The 20,703-nt window shown below is 38.4% G+C and overlaps 1 protein-coding gene and 1 pseudogene across 2 annotated transcripts in view; one reads left to right on the top strand and one right to left on the bottom strand.

Annotated features, from left to right (window-relative positions):
- PPP1R42 (protein phosphatase 1 regulatory subunit 42) overlaps nucleotides 1–17,865 on the bottom strand; it is a 53,011-nt gene extending 35,146 nt beyond the window's left edge. For both annotated transcript variants that reach the window (XM_055286176.2, XM_055286175.2), the window contains exons 1-4: nucleotides 17,651–17,865; nucleotides 14,700–14,866; nucleotides 13,255–13,393; nucleotides 11,013–11,129 (exon numbers count right to left, since the gene is read on the bottom strand). In XM_055286176.2, coding sequence (XP_055142151.1) covers nucleotides 11,013–11,129; nucleotides 13,255–13,393; nucleotides 14,700–14,866; nucleotides 17,651–17,779 — 552 coding nt within the window. In that variant the 5' untranslated portion in view covers nucleotides 17,780–17,865. The remainder of the gene's footprint in view (nucleotides 1–11,012; nucleotides 11,130–13,254; nucleotides 13,394–14,699; nucleotides 14,867–17,650) is intronic.
- LOC129487126 (uncharacterized) lies at nucleotides 12,073–12,246 on the top strand (annotated as a pseudogene).
- Nucleotides 17,866–20,703: the final 2,838 nt, after the last annotated feature.

Here is a 20,703-nt window from a genome sequence, read left to right as displayed (position 1 = left end):
TAAAGTGCATCAGTGAGGTTATCTGGTCTTGGAGTTCTCTTTGTGGTGAGGTTTTTATTTGTGAAATATGATGTATTTAATAGATACGGAGCTATTCAGACTTTCTTATGTCCGTTTTGGTATTTATGTCTTGCAAGGAATATGTTTTTAACTAAGCTGCCAATTTTATGGCATAAAGTTCTTCATAACATTCCCTTCTTATCCTTTTAACTGTAGTGACATATTTTTTATTCCGGATATTGTTAATTTGTGTTTTCTCTGTTTTATTGAACAGCCTAGATTATTTATTAATTTTATTAATATTTGCAAAGAACCAGCTTTTGGCATCATTGATTTTTCTCTAATGATTGCCTATATTTCTATTTCATTAATTTCTGCTGTTATTTTCATTATTTTCTTCTTTCCTTCCTTTTAATTTCCTTCCTTCAAATTTATTTTGAATTTAATTTGCATGTATTTTTCTTGCTGCTTGAGGTACAAGATTAGAGCATTGTTTTAATTTTTCATCTTAAATTTATTATCATTATTGTTTGCATTTTTCCCTCATTCTTGTTGTCATTTTATAATTTTTTTCTTTTCTACTATAAGTGTTCAAAGCTATAACTTTCCCTCTAAGCATTACTTTACTGTATCCCACAAATTTTCAAATGTTTTGTTTTCATTTTCATTCAATTCAAGTATTTTCTAATCTTCTTTGTGATTTCTATGGACTTTGTTTCATTTCATATGGATTATGTTGATAATTTTGTTTTTTGAGATAGGGTTTCACTCTGTTGCCCAGGCTGGAGTACAGTGGTGTGATCTCGGTCACTGCAGCCTCTACCTCGTAGGCTCAAACGATCCTCCCAACTCAGCCTCCTGAGTAGCTGGGACTACAGGTGTGCACCACCACGCCTGGCTAATTTTTGTATTTTTAGTGGAGACAGGGTTTCACTATGTTGCCCAGGCTGGTCTTGAACCCCTGGGTTCAAAAATTCCACCTGCCTCGGCCTCCCAAAGTGATAGTACTACAGGCGTGAGCCACTGCACCCAGCTCTAAATATTCTAACTCCTATTTTAAGGTAGAATGTTCTATAAGAGTAAATTAGATCAAGTTGGTTGGTTATGTTATACCTATCTTTTATATCATTACTAGTTTACTGTCTGCTTGTTCTATCAACCAATGCAAGAGAAATGTTGAAATCTCTGTTATAATTATGGATTTGTCCATTTCTCCTTTTACTTCTGTGAATTTTTACTTCATGTAGTTTGTAATTCTATTGCTAGGAGCATAACTTTGAGGATTGTTATGTTTTCTTAAAGAATTGGCGCTTTTTATCATTATAAATTTTCCTTATATATCTCTGGTAATATTTCTTGTCCTAGAATCTATTTTATTTTATATTAATGTAGCCATTTCATTTTTCATATTATTTGTGTTTGCAGTATGTTTTTCATAATTTTATTTTTAACTCACATATCTTTATATATAAAGTGTGTTTCTTCCAGAGAGTACCATTGGATTTTTTTTTTTTTTTAAAGCATAAATAACAAGACCCAGGCTGGTCTCGAACTCCTGGGCTCAAGTGATCCTCCCACCTTGGCCTCCTAAAGTGCTGACATTACAGGCCTCACCATGCCCAGCTAAGACTGGATTTAAAAAAAAAAAGTCCGGTCCTACTATCTCTGCCTTTTAATTGAACTATGTAAATTATTTACATTAATATAATTATTAATATTAACATTAATATCTAATTATTGATATTGGCTGAGACTACTGTTTTGCTATTTGTCTTATCTTTTCTTTATTTCCTTTTTCTTTTCCTGTCCCCTACTTTTTTTTTGGCATTTGAGTTTCTCTTAATTATTGGCTTATTAGTTGTAAAAATCTTTGACTATATTTTAGTAGTTGCTTCAGGGTTTGAAACAATCATTTTTAAATATGCACAGGCTACTATCAAATAGCATGGTACTACTTCATGTATAATGTAAGAACTTTACAACAATATACCACTATTTTCTCCATTCCTGTCATTTGTGCTATTGTTAGTTTATTTTACTTTTACATGTCATAAACCCCATGCTATATGGTTATTATTTATTTTGCCTTCATTTTATTGCATGTGTGGTTGCACACATCAATGATCCCAGCTACAGTGAGGCTGTGGCAGGAGGTTCACTTGAGCTCAGGAAATTTAGGCTGCAGTGAGCTGCGATCACACTACTGCACTACAGACTGGCCAACAGAGTAAGACCCTGTCTAAAAAAAAATTATCTCAGGTTTTTCTTTATTTTGCCTTCATTTTTAAAGGATGGTTTCACTGGACATATATAATTCTAAGTTGACAAGGGTGTTTTTCTTTTAGCATTTTAAATATATTTCATGATCTTCTGGCTTGCATTGCTTTTGACAAGAAGCTTGTAATAATTCTTATCTTTCTATGTACATAAAATATCTTTTAAGTATCTTTTCTTCTGGTAGCTTTTAAGATGTCTATATATTTTTTTTTACATGGAGTTTCGCTGTTGTTGCCCAGGCTGGAGTGCAATGGCGCAATCTTGGCTCACTGCAACCTTTGCCTCCTGGGTTCAAGTGACTCTCCTGCCTCAGATTCCCAAGTAGCTGCGACTACGGGCATGAGCCACTACACCTGGCTAATTTTGTATTTTTAGTAGAGACGTGGTTTCACCATGTTGGCCAGGCTAGTCACCAACTCCTGACCTCGAGTCATCCGCCTGCCTTGGCCTTCCAAAATGTTGGGATTACAGGCGTGAGCCACTGTGCCTGGCTGCTTTTCAGATATTCTTATTATCATTGGTTTTCTAGCAATTTTACTGTAGTGTGCTTTGGTGTAATTTTCTTTGGGATTTTCCTGTTCGGGTTTTGTTGAGCTTCATGGATCAGGGATTAAAATTTTCATCAAATTTGGCAATTTTGGGGCCACTTTTTTTGTTGTCGTTCTGTGTTTGTTTGCTTGTTTGTTTTGTTTTGAGATGGGGCTTGCTCTGTTGCCGCCGCTTTTTTTTTTTTCCAGTGTTTTCTTTTTTCCATGCTTTACTTTGGATAGTTCTAATACTATGTCTTTAAGTTCACTGATCTTTTCTTGTACAATGGCTAATCTACTTTTAATCCTATCCAATGAATTTTTTATTTCAGAAATATTTTTAGTCAGGCTTGGTGGCCCACGCCTGTAATCCCAGCACTTTGGGAAGCCGAGGCCGGTGGATCGCCTGAGGTCAGGAGTTCGAGACCAGCCTGGCCAACATGGTGAAACCCCCATCTCTACTAAAAATACAAAAAAAAAAAAGTTAGCTGGGCGTGGTGGTGGGTGCCTGTAATCCCAGCTACTAGGCAGGGCTGAGGCAAGAGAATCGTTTGAACCCCAGAGGCGGAGGTTGCAGTGAGCTGAGATCGCGCCATTGCACTCAGCCTGGGCAACAAGAGCGAAACTCCGTCTCAAAAAAAAGAAAGGAAGGAAGGAAGGAAGGAAGGAAGGAAAGAAAAATATTTTTTAGCTCTAGAAGTTATGTTTTCCTCACACTTTCCATTTCTCTACCCTTTCTGTTCATGATTTCTTTAAATTATACAGTATATTTATAATTGCTTTTTTTTAAAAAAAAAAAAAAAGTCTTATCTCCTAATTCTATCCTTCATGTCATTTCTGGGTATTTTTTTTTTTTTGACTGATTTTTCTCTGGTTATGATTTACATTTTCATGCTTCTTTTTTTTTTTCACAAGACTACATCTGAAAGCAAGATTTTTGTAGTTCTTGTTTTCTGTTCCTCTCACTGCATTGTGGTGGATATTCACCTTGTTTTTTCTCTTAGGGACAACAGGCCTGTGCTGCCTATTGTCCAAGGTCTGAAAAAGTTGTTTCACATATTTTGTCTAGGTTTCTCTTTGTTTTTATGGAGGGCGATTCTGGTCCTGGTTACTACATCATGGCCCATTAGATTATCTTAAGATATAATTTAAAAACATATTTCTCCATTTTCCCCCTATTGCTATGGTCCAAATGTGTCCCCCAAAGTTCATATGTTGAAACTTTTTTTTTCCCCTGCCTTATTCTTCCTGGACATATGTTGAAACTTAATTGCCAATGCAGTAGTATTAAGAGATAGGCCTTTGGGGCCAGGCATGGTGGCTCACACCTGTAATCCCAGCACTTTGGGAGGCCAAGGCGGGCAGATCACGAGGTCAGGAGATTGAGACCATCCTGGCTAAGACGGTGAAACCCCGTCTCTACTAAAAGTACAAAAAATTAGCAGGGCGTGGTGGCGGGCGCCTGTAGTCCCAGCTACTCGGGAGGCTGAGGAAGGAGAATGTCGTGAACCTGGGAGGCGGAGCTGGCAGTGAGCCGAGATGGCACCACTGCACTCCAGCCCGGGCGACAGAGCGAGACTCCGTCTCAAAAAAAAAAAAAGAGGTAGACCTTTAGGAAGTGACTAATTTATGAGGGCAGAGCCTTCATGAATGGATTAGAACCTTATAAAAGGGTGATTTTGCTCCTTTCATCCCTCTGCTGTATGAGGACACATCCCTTCTGGATGCCACAAGGCTCTATCTTGGAAGCAGAGAGCAGCCCGTGCCAGAAACCAACCTTTGGTGCCTTGATCTTAGATTTCCCAGCCTCCAGAACTTCCAGAAGTAGGTTTCTGCTGATAATCAGTCTCAGGTATTTTGTTACAGCAGCACAAATGGACTAAGATACCTATTCTCTGATTCTGGTACTCTTATTAGTCATATATTGGATCTTCTGAATTAATTCTTTAAGTTTCTTTTTTACTTGCTTATATTCAGTTTTTTTTGTTTGTTCTTTCTGGGAGACTGTCAATTTTATCATTTAAACTTTATATTGAATATTTAATTTCCTCATCCTATTTTTAATTTCTAAGTGCTCTGTTATTCATGTTTCTTTTAAAAAATAGAATCTTGCTTTTATTTCAAGGTTATGGAATCCTTTTCATTTCTCTTAGGAAATTATAGTGGGATTTTAAAGGATTGTTTTCCTGTTTCCACATAATTTATTTCTTCGGAATTCTTTCTTTTTGTTTCCGTTTCTCTCTCTTTGATTTTAGAGGCTGTTTTCAGAGATCTCTTAATCCTGAGCTGCCTGTTTATTCATGAAAGTGAATAAGAGCTTTCTGTGCAAGGGCAAGGCTTGTTGACTGTCTCACTGTGGGGCAACTGGGCAGGCAGCTGGCATTTTCCCTCTGAAACTCTTAAATGTCAGGATTGGGAGATGTTTTCTCTTGAGCTAGTCAGTTTCCCTAAAGAGGAACGAATTCACCAACTGTTGCCCAACGTTTTAAAGCCATGTAGGCAGGGTTTAGAGAGTATAGCCTACTTGTATGCATGAGAGGGAGAGAAATATTGGCTAACATTTCAGTGTTTAGTCTTTCATGAAATCCACCCACTTTTTTTTTTTTTTTTTTTTAGCATTACCATTTGCTGTGGTTTTTGACCCACAGACTCTGTGGTTCAACTTCTTCACCAATTAAACTTGTCCCCTGTAACTTTGTTGTTCAGGTATTCTATCCAGGCGTTCTTTAAACTCTCCTCTGCCCTCATGTTAACCATTCAATATTATTCAGTGCAAGTGGCCACTCTGTCTTTCTTGAAACTCCTTTTTCTCTTCTTCTACATCACTGACTCCTGATGGAGTCTTCTAACTGATCTCTAAATACTGGAGTGTTTCTGTGATTGGTCTTGGTCTCATTTTTTTCTCTGTCTCTATTGTCTTTCACCCCATGCCATGACTTTTAAATATCATGTAAATGCTGTTGACTCTCAAACTTTCCAATCTTACTTCTCCCTTAAACTCCAGATGCTTACTTGACATGTCCTTTTCAATATCCAATAGGCATTTCACGAGGTGGAATTATTCTGTTTCTTCCTTATAAAGGCTACCAGTGTCTTCCTGATTCCTCACACAAAATTTAGGAGTCATCCTGATTCCTTCCCTTCCTTTATGCCTACATCCTGCTCATCAACAAATTATATGAATTCCACCTTAAAATATAACTAATTACTTCCAAACCCACCCACTCCTCTTCATCTCTAAGCAACCATCTTCTCCTATTTAACTTCTGCAGTAGTCTCCCAACTTATCTCTTTGCTGTCATTCTTGAAACTCATTCTTCATATAGCAGTAGAGAATTCTTTTAAAAAAAAAAATCCTTCAGTTGACAGAGGAAGGGAAGAAAAAGAAAACAATCCTTTCAGTGGCTTTCTACTGTACTTAGAATAAAGTAAAAACTTGTGATCATATCCTAAAATGACCTTTATGATCTGGCCTCTGTGCCTTCCTTTCTAATCTCATATTGTACTGTTGCCTCTTCATTCACTCAACAGTGTATTTACTGAGCACCTATAATGTATCAGAAACTAAGCTAGGCACTGGGTACCATACTACAGTGTTCCTTGGACACTCAAGCTTTCTTTGGCCTCAGAGCCTTTGCATCTACTTTTGCTAGTGCCTGGCATGTTCTTTCCCTAGCTCGTTGCATATCTTCTTTCTCATCCTTCAGATCTCAATGTAAATGTCATTTCTTCAGAGGCCTTTCGTAATAACCTTATCTAAAATATCCGCTGACTCCTTTTTTCTGTTATCTTATTTAATTCCTTCATAGCACTTTTCAAAATCTTCTTCGCTTAGGTCTCATTCTGTTACCCAGTCTGGAGTGCAGTGGATGGATCACAGTTCACTGCTTCACTGCAGTCTTGCACTTTGGGACAAGGGATCCCATCCTGGGCTCAAGCGATCCTCCCACCCCAGCCTCCTGAGTACCTGGGACTGAGTACCTAAGTACAGGCACATGCCATCACACGAAGCTAATTGCCAATTTCTTTTTTAATTTTTTTGTAGAGAAAAGGTCTTCTTGTGTTGTCCAGGCTGGTTTTGAATTCCTGGCCTCAAGCAATCCTCTCCTGCCTTGGCCTCCCAAAGTGCGGTGATTACAGGCATGAGCCACCATACCCGGCCTTGCTTGTGTATTTTCTTACCATTTCCTCCCTTGTCCCTCTGTAAAGTACACACCTTGAGGGTAGAGGCTTTTTTTTTTTTTCTTTTTTTTGAGATGGAGTCTCGCTCTGTCGCCCAGGCTGGAGTGCAGTGGTGCGATCTTGGCTCACTGCAAGCTATGCCTCCTGGGTTCACACCATTCTCCTGCCTCAGCCTGTGGAGTAGCTGGGACTACAGGCGCCCACACGCCTGGCTAATTTTTTTGTATCTTTAGTAGAGACGGGGTTTCACCATGTTAGCCAGGATGGTCTCGATCTCCTGACCTTGTGATCCACCCTCCTCGGCCTCCCAACATGCTGGGATTACAGGCATGAGCCACCATGCCCGGCCTTTTTTTTTTTTTTTTTTTTTTTTAGTAGAGACAGAGTTTCACCATGTTGGCCAGGCTGGTCTCAAACCCCTGACCTCAAGTGATCCACCCACTTCAGCCTCCCAAAGTGCAGGGATTACAGGCCTGAGCCACTGTGCCTGGCAGAGGGTAGAGACTTTGTCTTATTTATCATGTCTCTCCAGTATCTTAAGATGTGTTTTTCCAAGGGCCTGGAACAGTGCCTGGCACATGGAATATATTATAGTAGTTCCCCCCACCCCCTTGTTCAGTTGCCCTCAGTCAACTGTGGTCCAAAAATATTTAATGGAAAGTCCCAGAAAAAATAATTTGTAAGTTTTAAAATGGATGCTCTTTTTTTCACTCTGTCACCCAGGCTGGAGTGCAGTGGCACAATCCTGGCTTCCTGCAACCTCTGGCTCTGGGTTCAAGCAATTCTCCTGCTTCAGCCTCCTGAGTAGCTGGGATTACAGGTGTGCACCACCGCTCTGGGCAAATTATTGTATAGGGTTTTGCCATGTCAGCCACGGTGATCTTGAATTCCTGGCCTCAAGTTATCGGCCTGCCTCGGCCTTCCAAAGTGCTGGGATTACAGGCATCAGCCACCTAGCCCAGCTGAGTACAATGGATGCTATTCTGAGTATCATGATGAAATCTTGCACTGGCCTGTTTGTCCTGCCCGGGGCCATGAATTATTCCTTTGTCCAGTATTTCCATGCTATACATGCTACCAACCCATTAGTCACTTAGGTTATCATATCTACTGTGTCACTATTATAGTGCTTGTGTTCAAGCAACCCTTATTTCACTTGCCCCAAAGTTCAAGAGTAGTGATGCTGACATTGTAACCGTTCCTTTTTTTTTTTTTTTTTTGAGACGAAGTCTTGCTCTGTCACCCAGGCTGGAGTGCAGTGGCATGATCTCAGCTCGCTGCAACCTTCGCCTCCCAGGTTCAAGCGATTCTCCTGCCCCAGCCTCCTGAGTGAACTACAGGCGCCCGCCACCATGCACAGCTAATTTTTTTATTTTTAGTAGAGATGGGGTTTCACCGTGTTAGCCAGGATTGTCTCGATCTCCTGATTGAGTGTTGGTATTACAGGTGTGAACCACCGCGCCCAGCCTTCATTTATTATTATTGTTGTTAATCTCTTAGTATGCCTAATTTATAAATTAAACTTTATCATAGATATGTACATTTAGGAAAAACTAATATATATAGCATTCGATACTACCCATGGTTTCAGGCATCCACTGAGGGTTTTAGAATGTAGCCTTCACAGATAAGTTGGGACTACTGTAAATATTTTTTAATAGATTAACTTGATGGGGAGGTTCAGGAAAAGCTACATAGGGGAGATAATATCAAGTTCAGTCTTTAAAGAGGATTTGGGCCAGGCGCAGTGGCTCACGCCTGTAATCCTAACACTTTGGGAGGCCGAGGCAGGCGGATCACCTGAGGTTAGGAGTTCGAGACCAGCCTGGCCAACATGGCAAAACCCCATCTCTACTATAAATACAAAAATTAGCTGGGCGTGGTGGCACATGCCTGTAATCCCAGCTACCCGAGAGGCTGAGGCAGGAGAATCTCTTGAACCAAGGTGGTGAAGGTGGCAGTGAGCCAAGATCATACCACTGCACTCCAGCCTGGATGACAGAGCGAGACTCTGTCTCAAAAAAGAAAAAAAAAAAGAGGATTTAGATGTTGGTCATTAGATAGAATAATCAGCAATAATGAAGGTATTTATTTTGGCTGCACATTTATTCTGGTTATGTATTATTAACATGGTCTAAGAGTAATCATGTAGACAAAACATCTTTGTCTTAATGTTATGCAGAAAAATCTCCTTTGGGATCATTTAGAGGCTAGAAGTTTTGCCCTGTTATCAAACTCCCCTTTCTCTGTTTGGAGTTAAAAAGCATAATAGAATAACTCTTTAAAAGTAATGGCCGTTGCGAGGCTGGGTGCAGTGGCTCATGCCTAGAATCCCAGCACTTTGGGAGGCTGAGGCGGGCAGATCACTTGAGCTCAGGAGTTCGAGACCAGCCTGGCCAACACGGTGAAACCCTGTCTCTACTAAAATACAAAAATAAGCCAGGCATGGTGGTGCACATCTGTAATCCCAGCTACTGGGGAGGCTGAGGCAGGAGAATGGCTTGAACCTGGGAGGCGGAGGTTTCAGTGACCCAAGATCACGCCACTGCACTCCAGCCTGGGCTACAGAGTGAGACTCTGTCTCAAAAAATAAAATAAAGGGCCCGGCGCGGTGGCTCACACCTGTAATCCCAGCACTTTGGGGGGCCGAGGTGGGCAGATCCCCTGAGGTCAGGAGTTCAAGACCAACCTGGCCAACCTGGTGAAATCCCGTCTCTACTGAAACTATAAAAATTAGCTGGGTGTGGTGGCAGGCACCTGTAATCCCAGATACTCGGGAGGCTGAGGCAGGAGAATCACTTGAACCTGGGAGGCAGAGGTTGCAGTGATTCGAGATCTTGCCATTGCACTCCAGTGTGGGTGACAGAGACTCCATCTCAAAATAAAAATAAAAAAAATGTAAAATATATTTTAACTCAGAATTTATCCCATGAACGTCTTACGTTTTTCACATTGTAAGTTGAAACAACTAATTGAGTTGTGCTTCCTAAGGTCTTCTTACTTTAAACATCCACCCTGATTATTCAATGGTATTTTAGATATTTTGAGGAATTCATTTGTGCTAGAATACATATATTTATTTTCATAATTATATATTGCTTATAGCAGCTTTGGGATGAACCAGGTAATAGGTCTGAGTTTGGAAACGAGATCGATGTAACGTTTTTAGGGTCACCAAATGGCTGTGTGGAAGTAGTTCTGAAAACAAAAGCTGTTTTTGGGAGAAAGAAGCTCATTCGTCCTGTGGTTCGTATGTCAAGAAATTATACCGCAGCTCATTCCGTTGCCAAACCAGAAACTTTGAGGTCATAGCAATGGCTCAACTCATGGATGACTGTTTCAAGGAAGCCTTCTATAGCCCTAGGCTGAGTTAGGACTATCACAATACTTATAAAAACAGTATCATATTGTAGTCTCATTACTGGTTGATTGTAGGTTTCTTGAAGATCAAGACTATATATTCCTTCCTTTGTTCTACGCTGAGTAGTATTAGTGCCTGACAAATATGTAGGTGGCCAATACATATTTGATTAAATGAATAATTGAATGAATATGGCATGATATGATATAACATGACATTAATATAGCTGGTACAAATTTGCGTAAGTTCATTCAGAATCATTTCAAGTACTTCCCCAAAAAGAAGTAGCCAAGAGAGAGTTCAGGTCTAGTCACAGTTATTAGAAACTCATTCATTGGGAGATCAGGCTTAAGGGGCAAGAAATCTAGTCTCTAGAAGAAAAAGTTTGATGGGAAAATAATGCAAAGAAGAGACACTTCCCTTCTCAGAGAAACTTTTATTCTGTTGGTGAGGGATAGTGGTATTGGAGTATAAAGGAGAAAACTAAATAAGAGGACAGAATTATACACATAAATACATTAAGAAGTTGGGATTCATTTGCTAATTTTAGAACAAATCCAGAGTAATTTTTAATGTGATATATTTATTTTATAGCTATTACAAAACATATTTTTCAATCATAATTTCATGTAAATATCTTAAAAATTAATTTCTGTTTACACTACCTTCACATGCAGAAGTTGGTTGTCAATGGCTATAAGCTGATTAAGATTCTCCAATATTTCTAAATCTCTAATGTCATCAATATTATTATTGCTGATATTCAATATAGAGAGGGATTTCTGTAAGAAAAATAACCAAGTTAGCATTAGTAAATAGTCTAAATACTGTATATAGGAACAAGAAATCCTAATCTTCGAAAAGTTTAAACTTGATCAGTTCAGGTTGTTTTGTTCTTTAGGCAAAAACATCAAAAGCCATGAAATTCTTTTTATTGCATTTGTTTTTCGATGAAAGTTTCAGAACCACAGTATGTCATATAACTTACCCGTTCTCCCTATAATTCCTCCATAAGTTATATTTTTCTTTTCCAAGATACAAAATAAGCTTACAGAATAAAGAAGCCAAGAATCAAAAAGCAAAGAAAGAAAAAAAGATGCCCCAATAAACAAGTAACACAATATAGAAAAAATGCTTACTGTAGCTTTAGCAAATTATCATTTTGTGCTAAATATTACTAACATTTGTACTTACATAGGGGCTGGGTGTGGTGGCTCATGCCTGTAATCTCAGCACTTTAGGAGGTGAAGCGGGTGGATCACTTGAGGTCAGGTGTTAGAGACCAGCCTGGCCAACATGGCGAAACCCCATCTCTACTAAAAATACAAAAAATTAGCTGGGCATGGTGCTACACTCCTGTAGTCCCAGCTACTCGGGAGGCTGAGGCAGGAGAATCACTTGAACCTGGGAGGTGGAGGTTGCAGTGAGCAGAGATCGCGCCTGGGCGACAGAACAAAACTCCGTCTAAAAAAAAAGATTTGTACTTACATAGGAAGAAAGTTTTTGTCTTTATTTTACTAAATAGGAAACATGACCAGGTATAAAATAGTATGTGGTTTTTATTTTTCTCTCTACCTGTCTATATGGTTTTCTCTTATCAATACATATGTTCAGGAACTACTTAAAATAATAATTAGCTAATTAACAGAAATTTCAGTGTTGCTATAACACTAAATCAGAGTCATCTCATGAGGCTCAGGAATCTCTACCAAGATGGAGTCAATCATTGCTTCATGGCCTTTTGGCTAAGATCAAGTGTAGTATCTGTTCTTATTAGTTAGAATTTAAAAAAAACATGGAGGCATCCATGCACAGCCAACCTTTAGAAAAAGTATTTCCTGATACTAAAGTACTGGGAGAACTACTTCATAATTTTTATAAATTTGGGTCAAAATCCATCCACTATCCCCTATTTCTGGGCCCTCTAAAATAAAACCGATGAGGCTGGGCACGGTGGCTCACGCCTGTAATCCCAACACTGTAATCCCAGACTAGCCTGGCCAACATGGTGAAACCCCATCTCTACTAAAAATACAAAAATTAGCCAGGCGTGGTGGCGCACGCCTGTAGTCCCAGCTACTTGGGAGGCTGAGGCAGGAGAATTGCTTGAACTGGGGAGGTGGAGGCTGCAGTGAGCAGAGAGGTTGCGCCACTGCACTCCAGCTTGGGTGACAGAGTTTTTTTTATTTTTAAAATAAAAATAAAATAAAATAAAACTGATGAAATCTGTAAAACAACTACCATGTCCCATTTATGTCCCCTGCCCCAGAATTAAAGTTAGCCTGTCCCAACAAGTCTCTTGTTTTGAGGATTAGCAGGAGCCTAAGTGGTACCCTCTGGCTTCTCAATTTATTGTGGCACCTCCATCCACTGTGACTCGTTTCAGGCGACACAGTTGGAGCCCCAACCCCAGGGATCCCAGGCCTACATAGTTCTGATGTGGTAGAGCTGTATGTAGTGCAATCTACAATCAAATCAGGATCCCAGGAGAAAACAACTTATTATTACAATGGCTCTCTACTAGATTAAGTTTCCATATAATTGCACATTCCTCTCTCCTTAGGCTTTTTCCTAAAATTTAAAATGTTGAGCCATGATAATCACCAAGGTCCACATTATGAATGAATGAACATCTGTATTAGAACTTCAGTTAACATACCTTTTCACATTCTTCTTTTCATCCTTCCAGTTACCCAAAGAGGCAGGTTTTATTATCCCACTTTATAAATGCTGAGTCTCTGAGATTGTACATGAGAAAATCAGCTTCAGTCCTCAGATAAGCTCTGAGCTGGCCATATAAACATGAAGAGGATGTACAATGTCCAAATATACCTTCACCACATTCCTGTTTCATTATAACTTGTTAATCACTATATTCCTTGTCAAAATATTCAAATGTGAAGTTACTGCCAGAGAATGAAGAGTTCTTGGATCAAACAGAAGCTTTTCCCCAAGGGGAAGCCTCTGATTCTCAACATGAAGCTCTCTTAGTTCTCCTAATCCTTCTAAACCTTCTATGACAGCAATGTAATTGCCTCCCAGATACCTGCAAAACATAGACATAATTCTAAATAGACATTCTGAGAATGTCATGGTCTTTATTAAACGTGACAAAAGTGTAATAACAAAATCATTGAGCTGAACAAAATTATAAATGTGGAATGTTGTATTATATTGAATCTATGAAAGGTTGGTTTATCTAAATGAGAACAAATTATATTCTTACACTTAATTTAGTCTAAAAATACATTTTTTTTGCTTTTTAAAAAAGTGAGCGAATTGCAACATACAATTCATATGTTGCCTAACATATGAAGAGCCCTGGTAGTTTGATAATAACCATTTCTGGGTTGTAGGTTTAAAAAATGAAGATTTCATGGCTAGACACAGTGGTTCACACCTGTAATCCCAGCACTTTGGGAGCCTGGGAGTTTAAGACCAGTCTGGGCAACATAGGGAGATCCCATCTCTAAATAAATAAATAAATAAATAAGCAAGCCAGCCAGTCATTGTGGTGCATACTTGTGGTCGCAGCTACTCAGGAAGCTGAAGTGGGAAGATCACTTGGACCTAGGACATCAAGGCTACGATGAGTCATGATCGTGCCACTGCACTCCAGCCTGGGCGACAGAGCGAGACTCTGTCTCAAAACCAAGAGATAAAAGAAAAATGAAGATATCTGGGCCTAACCCCTGGAGATTCTAATTTGGATATGTAGGTTGGAACCCAGTGCTCTGCATTTTTAATAAGCATTCACCAGCCAACTCTTGTGTCCCCATTCTGAGGCTTTTAGCTGGTTCTTTGAGGAGCATGATAGTTATTCCAGTCTGGGGAAATTGGATCCACCAATCTTCATTGCCTAATTGTAATCACTATAGGTAGTAAATGCCTTTTTACAATCAAGTTTACATCAATAGGATCAATTATATGACGCAGATGGTACGAGATATGTGATTCTGAAAGGCACATAACTCATCTGGGTTCCGTGGAAACTTCTTTTATCAGTTGAGCCCACATGAGGGTGTTTTAAGTATCCCTATTAGCCCTTAAGACAACCCTTCCCCAGAATGAAAAGTATATCAGGCTTAATAAAACACAAATTATTAATATTATATGTGAAACAATTTACTTCTTGTTAATAATAGTATGAGAAAATAGAAATTGAGGTCTGTTCCACAAAACCCATGTGGGAATCATATGGTTTTTTTTCATATAAGTATGAAATCATATCAATTTCATATTGAATTTACTTTTGGAATTTAATGCAAAAAATGGAAATGCCTTCATGCAAAAAAATATAAGTACCATAATCATAAAAATCAGATACATTATTAAAAAATAAAAGCACTTACAGTTTTTCCAGTTTCTTTAATGACCTGAGGTTCTCTATACATGAAATACAATTGTTTTGTAGGTACAAGTGGGTCAGATTTGTGGCATAATTCAGGTTAGTGATTTGACTAATACAATTATCATATAAATATAAAACACTAAGATTTTTGCAAAGAGAGAGGTCTTCCTAAAAGGGAAACAAAAACATGTCAAATATAATTTCTCCTGAAAACTTAAAAGTTTGTTTTTAACAAAAATTTTCAGTTGATCATTCTACAAATTTCCCTAAGGTTAATATAAAAGAACAGTATTTCTCTGTTCTTGGCACAGTTAAAACAAGACTAGACTGATTACAAAAGAAATTCTGTAATATTTTTTCTTTTTTTAGAAATTCTGTAATTATATCAATAAAACGAATTGTTAAGATTTTTCCAGTGCAAGCAATTTTCCTTGGAAGCAATCAGGCTCCTCTGGAAGTTGAAGCATTGAATAAATTACTGTCTCAACATTATAAATAGGGTTTAATATTTCTGTAGAATTGTAAGTCAACTATTGTGGTTTATAATACTGAAAATTGGGAGTCATCTAGATATCCAAGAATAATAGATTTTTTTTTTTTTTTTCTGAGATGGAGTCTCGTTCTGTTGCCCAGGCTGGAGTGCAGTGATGCCATCTCAGCTCACCATAACCTCCGCCTCCTGGGTTCAAGCGATTCTCCTGCCTCAGTCTTCTGAGTAGCTGGGACTACAGGTGTGTGCCACCATGCCCGGCTAATTTTTGTATTTTTAGTAGAGATGGGGTTTCACCATGTTGGCTAGGCTGGTCTCGAACTCCTGACCTCGTGATCCACCTGCCTCGGCCTCCCAAAGTGCTGGGATTACAGGTGTGAGCCACCACGCCCGGCCTCATAGATTAATTTTTTAAAAACCATGATAATGCTATCAAAAGAAATACCATAGAACCATTAAATATCCTTTTGTTTCTTCAGTAATATCTAATACATAGGTGAAATTCATAATAGTTAAGTGAAAATAGTACATTCAATATGACCCACTATTGTAAAATTATATGAATAAAAGACTGAAAGGATATTACCTAAATATTAAAAGTGATTGTGTCTGAATAGGATTACATTCTTTCTTATTATATGTATATTATATGAAAAAGAACACCAATTACTTTTTTTTTTTTGAAACAGGATCTGCCCAGGATAGTGCCAAACTCCTGGGCTCAAGTGATCCTAGCGCCCCAGCCTCTCGAGTAGCTGGGATTATAGGCATGCGCCACCATGTCCAGCTACCAGTTACTTTTGAGATAAAATAATTAAAGGGATTTTTTAAAAGGCTGCCATTTCTTGTGTCATGGCAGATCAGCCTAGAGTAGATAGACAAGCGGTAAAGTGAAGTTCTGCTCAAAAATTTCTCAGCCTTCATTAAGTTAACTTTTTTAAAAATACAGCTATGTGTTGGAAACTGTAAGTTTAGAAGTTATTCTCATTTTAGTGTGAATTACTTTAACCAATTTGCCTTCCTTCTAACAAAGATCATCCACCCTGGAGGAGCACTGATTGATGTGAGGACAGAGTATGAAATAGGGGCTTTACTGGGGGCTCTCCAGAGAAAGTAGTCTTATATGATATGATGTAGAGAGTTCTGGGCAACAAAAGAGAAACATGAGGTTTGGGCAAAGGAATTCATGGGAAGAAGGATCACCAGGAAACCAGAAAGGGATCTAGAATGGGAGCTGGGTTGGGGTCCCTACAAAACAACCAAGCATTTAATTGATCATTTTGCCTGGGGCATTAGTATTTCTTTCATTTGTTCAATAAATATTTATTAAGCACATAATATGAGTCAGGCATTGTAATGGATGAGGGATTCAGAGTGATGTGAAACAATAGACATAATTTCTGCCCTCAGGTAGTTCCTGTGTTTCCAAGAAAATTTATCTCACTTGTAGTCTAGCATTTACTGTAGACAACAGATACCAGCACAAATGGCCTAAGAGTGTTATTGCAGCCTTTAAAGTTTCCCAAATTACAGCCAAGAATTACCTTAGTGATGAGAAAATGTAGTTTCAGATTATATCCAGATAAACATAAACTTGTTTGATGTAATTGACCCAGTATAACATACATTTACATAACCAGTTAAATTATGTGCAAAAAAGATTTCACGGTTAAACTCTTTTTTTCTTGTGTGAATTTTAATTTTTATTTCCATAGTTTTTGGGGTACAGGTGGTTTTTGGTTCCATGGATAGGTTCTTCTTTTTGGAGATGTAGTCTCACTTTGTTGCCCAGGCTGTATTACAGGTGTGACCCACCATGCTTAGCCAGGATAAATTCTTTAGTGGTGAGTTCTGAGATTTTAGTGCATCCTTCACCTGAGCAGTGTATGCTGTACCCAATATGTACAGCAGTGTATGCTGTACCCAATATGTATGTCTTTTATCCCTCACCCCCTTCCCAACCTTCCCTCACTGTTAAACTTTTGAAATATGGTACTCACATACTTACTTCTTGACATTTTGGTATATTTAAAAAAATTTATATTTCAAAGTTTTACAATAATACAAAAGTAACTATTATCTATGAAATTATTTCCCAACAAACACTTTCAAATCTAGTTTGCTACACTATACAGTGTCGTAGGAGAATTGTAATACATGTATTTAATATATGTATTTAAAAATCACAATAGTATATTTTATAGATTTAATTTTAACAAATTTAATATCACAAGTAGGAAGTTATAATAAAAACACAATATAAAGCTTACTGATAAAAATAAGTTAATAAGGCCGAGTGCGGTGGCTCATGTGTGTAATCCCAGCACTTTGGAAGGCCAAGGAAGGTGGATCACTTCTTGAGCTCAGAAGTCTGAGTTAAAATATTAGGTATGTCCCCAAACCAATTCCTAAGTTTTACATTATTAATTATATAAAATAGGAAATAATTTCAAAGTTCTTACAATTGCATCTATATTTTTGTCTGAAAAATTTATATGAGTTATTTTCTTCAGGCACTGTGAAATAGTTTCTTCTTTTCGGGGTTTAAGATTGCTGTTTCTGGCAATTAGATCCAAGGTCAGTCGAACCATAATTTCTTTATAAATCAAACTCTCAGCAAAAGCTCTGTTTTGATACCATGTCAAGAAGTAGGTTTAGGTATTATTTCCAACTTTCTAAAGATTAAGAAAAAAGGAACATTATTATATCATAGCAATTTAAGGAAAAGTTATTCTGACTTACTCTTTAAATAATTCCCTTATATGAATTCCCTTATATGAAATAATTCCCTTAAATAATTCCCTTATATGAAACTATTTCATAAGCTATTTTATAGACATTTTTAGGGGCACTGAGGTATTTTCTAAGTTTATAGACAACTTCATAAAAAGATTTAAAGCATCAAAATTAAATGCACAATACTCATTACTCATTCACTTTTACTTTTAAATCTTTTCTTCTTCCTGAGTAGTATTTGAATCATTGCAAGTATCTTTTTTTTCTTTTCTTTCTTTTTTCTTTTTTTTTGAAACGGAATTTCGCTCTTGTCACCCAGGCTGGAGTGCAGTGGCACGATCTCAGCTCACTGCAATCTCCACCTCCCAGGTTCAAGCGATTCTCCTGTCTCAAGCCTCCCGAGTAGCTGGGATTACAGGAGCATGCTACCACGCCCAGCTAATTTTTATATTTTTAGTAGAGATGGGTTTTCACCATATTGGCCAGGCTGGTCTGGAACTCCTGAGCTCAGGCAATTGGCCCGCCTCGGCCTCCCAAAGTGCTGAGATTATAGGTGTGAGCCACCATGCCTGACCTCTTTTTTCTTTTAAGAGACTGAGTCTCATGGTTCCCAGGCTGGCGTGTAGTGGCTATTCACAGGCATGTAGGCATGATCATAGTGCACTGCAATCTTTTTTTTTTTTTTTTTTTTTTTTTGAGACGAGTCTTGCTCTGTTGCCAGGCTGGAGTGCAGTGGCGTGGTCTTGGCTCACTGCAACCTCCGTCTCCTGGGTTCAAACGATTCTCCTGCCTCAGCCTCCCAAGCAGCTGGGATTACAGGCACGTGCCACCATACCCAGCAAATTTTTGTATTTTTAGTAGAGATGGGGTTTAGTAGAGATAGGTGTGCAGGAGCATTATGTTTAAAATCTTTATGTACCTTAATTTAAAAATGCTTTACTAAAAAAAAATGCTAACCATCATCTGAACCTTCAGCGAGTCATCATTTTCTCGCTAGTGGAGGATCTTGCCCTGATGTTGATGGCTGCTGACTGATCAGGGTAGTAGTTGTTGAAGATTGGGGTGTCTGTGGTAATTTCTTAAAATAAGACAACAGTGAGGTTTGCACATGGATTGACTCTTCCTTTCACAAGAGATTTCTCTGTAGCATTTAATGTTGTTTGGTAGCATTTTACCCACATTAGAACTTCTTTCAAAATTGGAATAAATACTCTCAAACCCTGCTGCTGCTTTATCAACTAAGTTTATGGAATATGCTAAATCCTTTGTTGTCATTTCAGCAACGTTCACAGCATCTTCACCACAAATAGACTCCATCTCAAGAAACCATTTTCTTTGCCCACCCATGACAGGCAACTCCTCATCTGTTCAACTCTTATGAGACTGCAACAATTCGGTCACATCTTCAGGCTCCACTTCTTATTCTAGTTCCCTTGCAGTTTCCACCTCACCTGCACTTCCTTCCTCCATGATGTCTTAAACCCCTCAAAGTCATCCATTTAGGCTGGAATCAACTTATTCCAAACTCCTGTTAATATTGATACTTTGGCCTCCTCCCTTGAAGCCCAAATGTTCCTAATAGCATCTAGAATGGTGAATCCTTTCCAGTAGGTTTTCAATTTGCTTTGCCCAGATATATCAGAGGAATCACTATCTATGGCAGCAATAGCCTTAAAAAACATATTTCTTAAGTAATAAGACTTGGAAGTCAATCCTTGATCCATGGGCTGCAGAATGGATAGTGTGTTAGCCAGCCTGAAAACACTAATTTCCTTGTACATCTCTATCAGAGCTCTTGGGTGAGCACTGTCCATGAACAGTAATATTTTGAAAGGAATCTCTTTTTCTGAGAAGTAGATCTCAATAGTGGGCTTAAAATAGTAAAATATGCTGTAAACAGATGGCTTTGTCGTATTTCTAGAGCACAGGCAGAGCAGATTGAGCATAATTCTTAATGGAATTAGGATTTCTAGAATAGTAAATGAGCATTGGCTTTGATTTAAAGTCACCACCCACATTATTCTTAACAAAAGAGGCCAGCTGTTCTTTGAAGCTTTGATACAAGGCATTGATTTCTCTTCTTTAGCTATGAAAGTCCTAGATGGCATCTTCTTCCCATAGAAGACTGTTTAATCTACATTGAAAATCTGTTTTGAATGTAGCTGCCTTTATCAATGATCATGGCTAGATCTTCTGGATAACTTGCTGCAGCTTCTTCATCAGCACCTGCTGCTTCACCTTGCACTTTTATGTTATGGAGATAGCTTCTTTCCCTAAATCTGATGAAACAAACTCTGCTAATCTCAAACTGTTCTTCTGAAGCTTCCTCACATCTCTCAACCTTCATAGAATTAAAGAGGTTAGGGCCTTGCTCTGGATTAAGCTTTGGCTTAAGGGCAGGTTATAGCTGATTTCATTTTCTATACAGACCATGAAAACTTTCCCCATACCAGCAATAAGGCTGTTTCACTTTCTTGTCATTTGTGTGTTCACTGGAGTAGCACTTTTTAATCTCCTTCAAGAACTTTTCTTTTGCATTCACAACTTGGCTAATTGTCTAACACAAGAAGCCTAACTTTCAGCATATATCCGATTTTGACATGCCTTCATCACCAAGCTTAATCATTTTTAGATTTGAATTTAAAGTGAGAGACATGGAACTTATCCTTTCACTTGAACACTTAGAGGCCATTCTAGGGTTATTAATTGGCTTAATTTCAATATTGTTGTGTCTCAGGAAATAGAGATGCCCAAGGAGGGGGAGAGAGATGAGGAAACA

Source organism: Symphalangus syndactylus, chromosome 7, assembly GCF_028878055.3.
Source record: "Symphalangus syndactylus isolate Jambi chromosome 7, NHGRI_mSymSyn1-v2.1_pri, whole genome shotgun sequence".
Classification (NCBI taxonomy): domain Eukaryota; kingdom Metazoa; phylum Chordata; class Mammalia; order Primates; family Hylobatidae; genus Symphalangus; species Symphalangus syndactylus.
The sequence above is the reverse complement of the archived record's forward strand: the minus strand, read 5'-3'. Positions and strand labels throughout refer to the sequence as shown.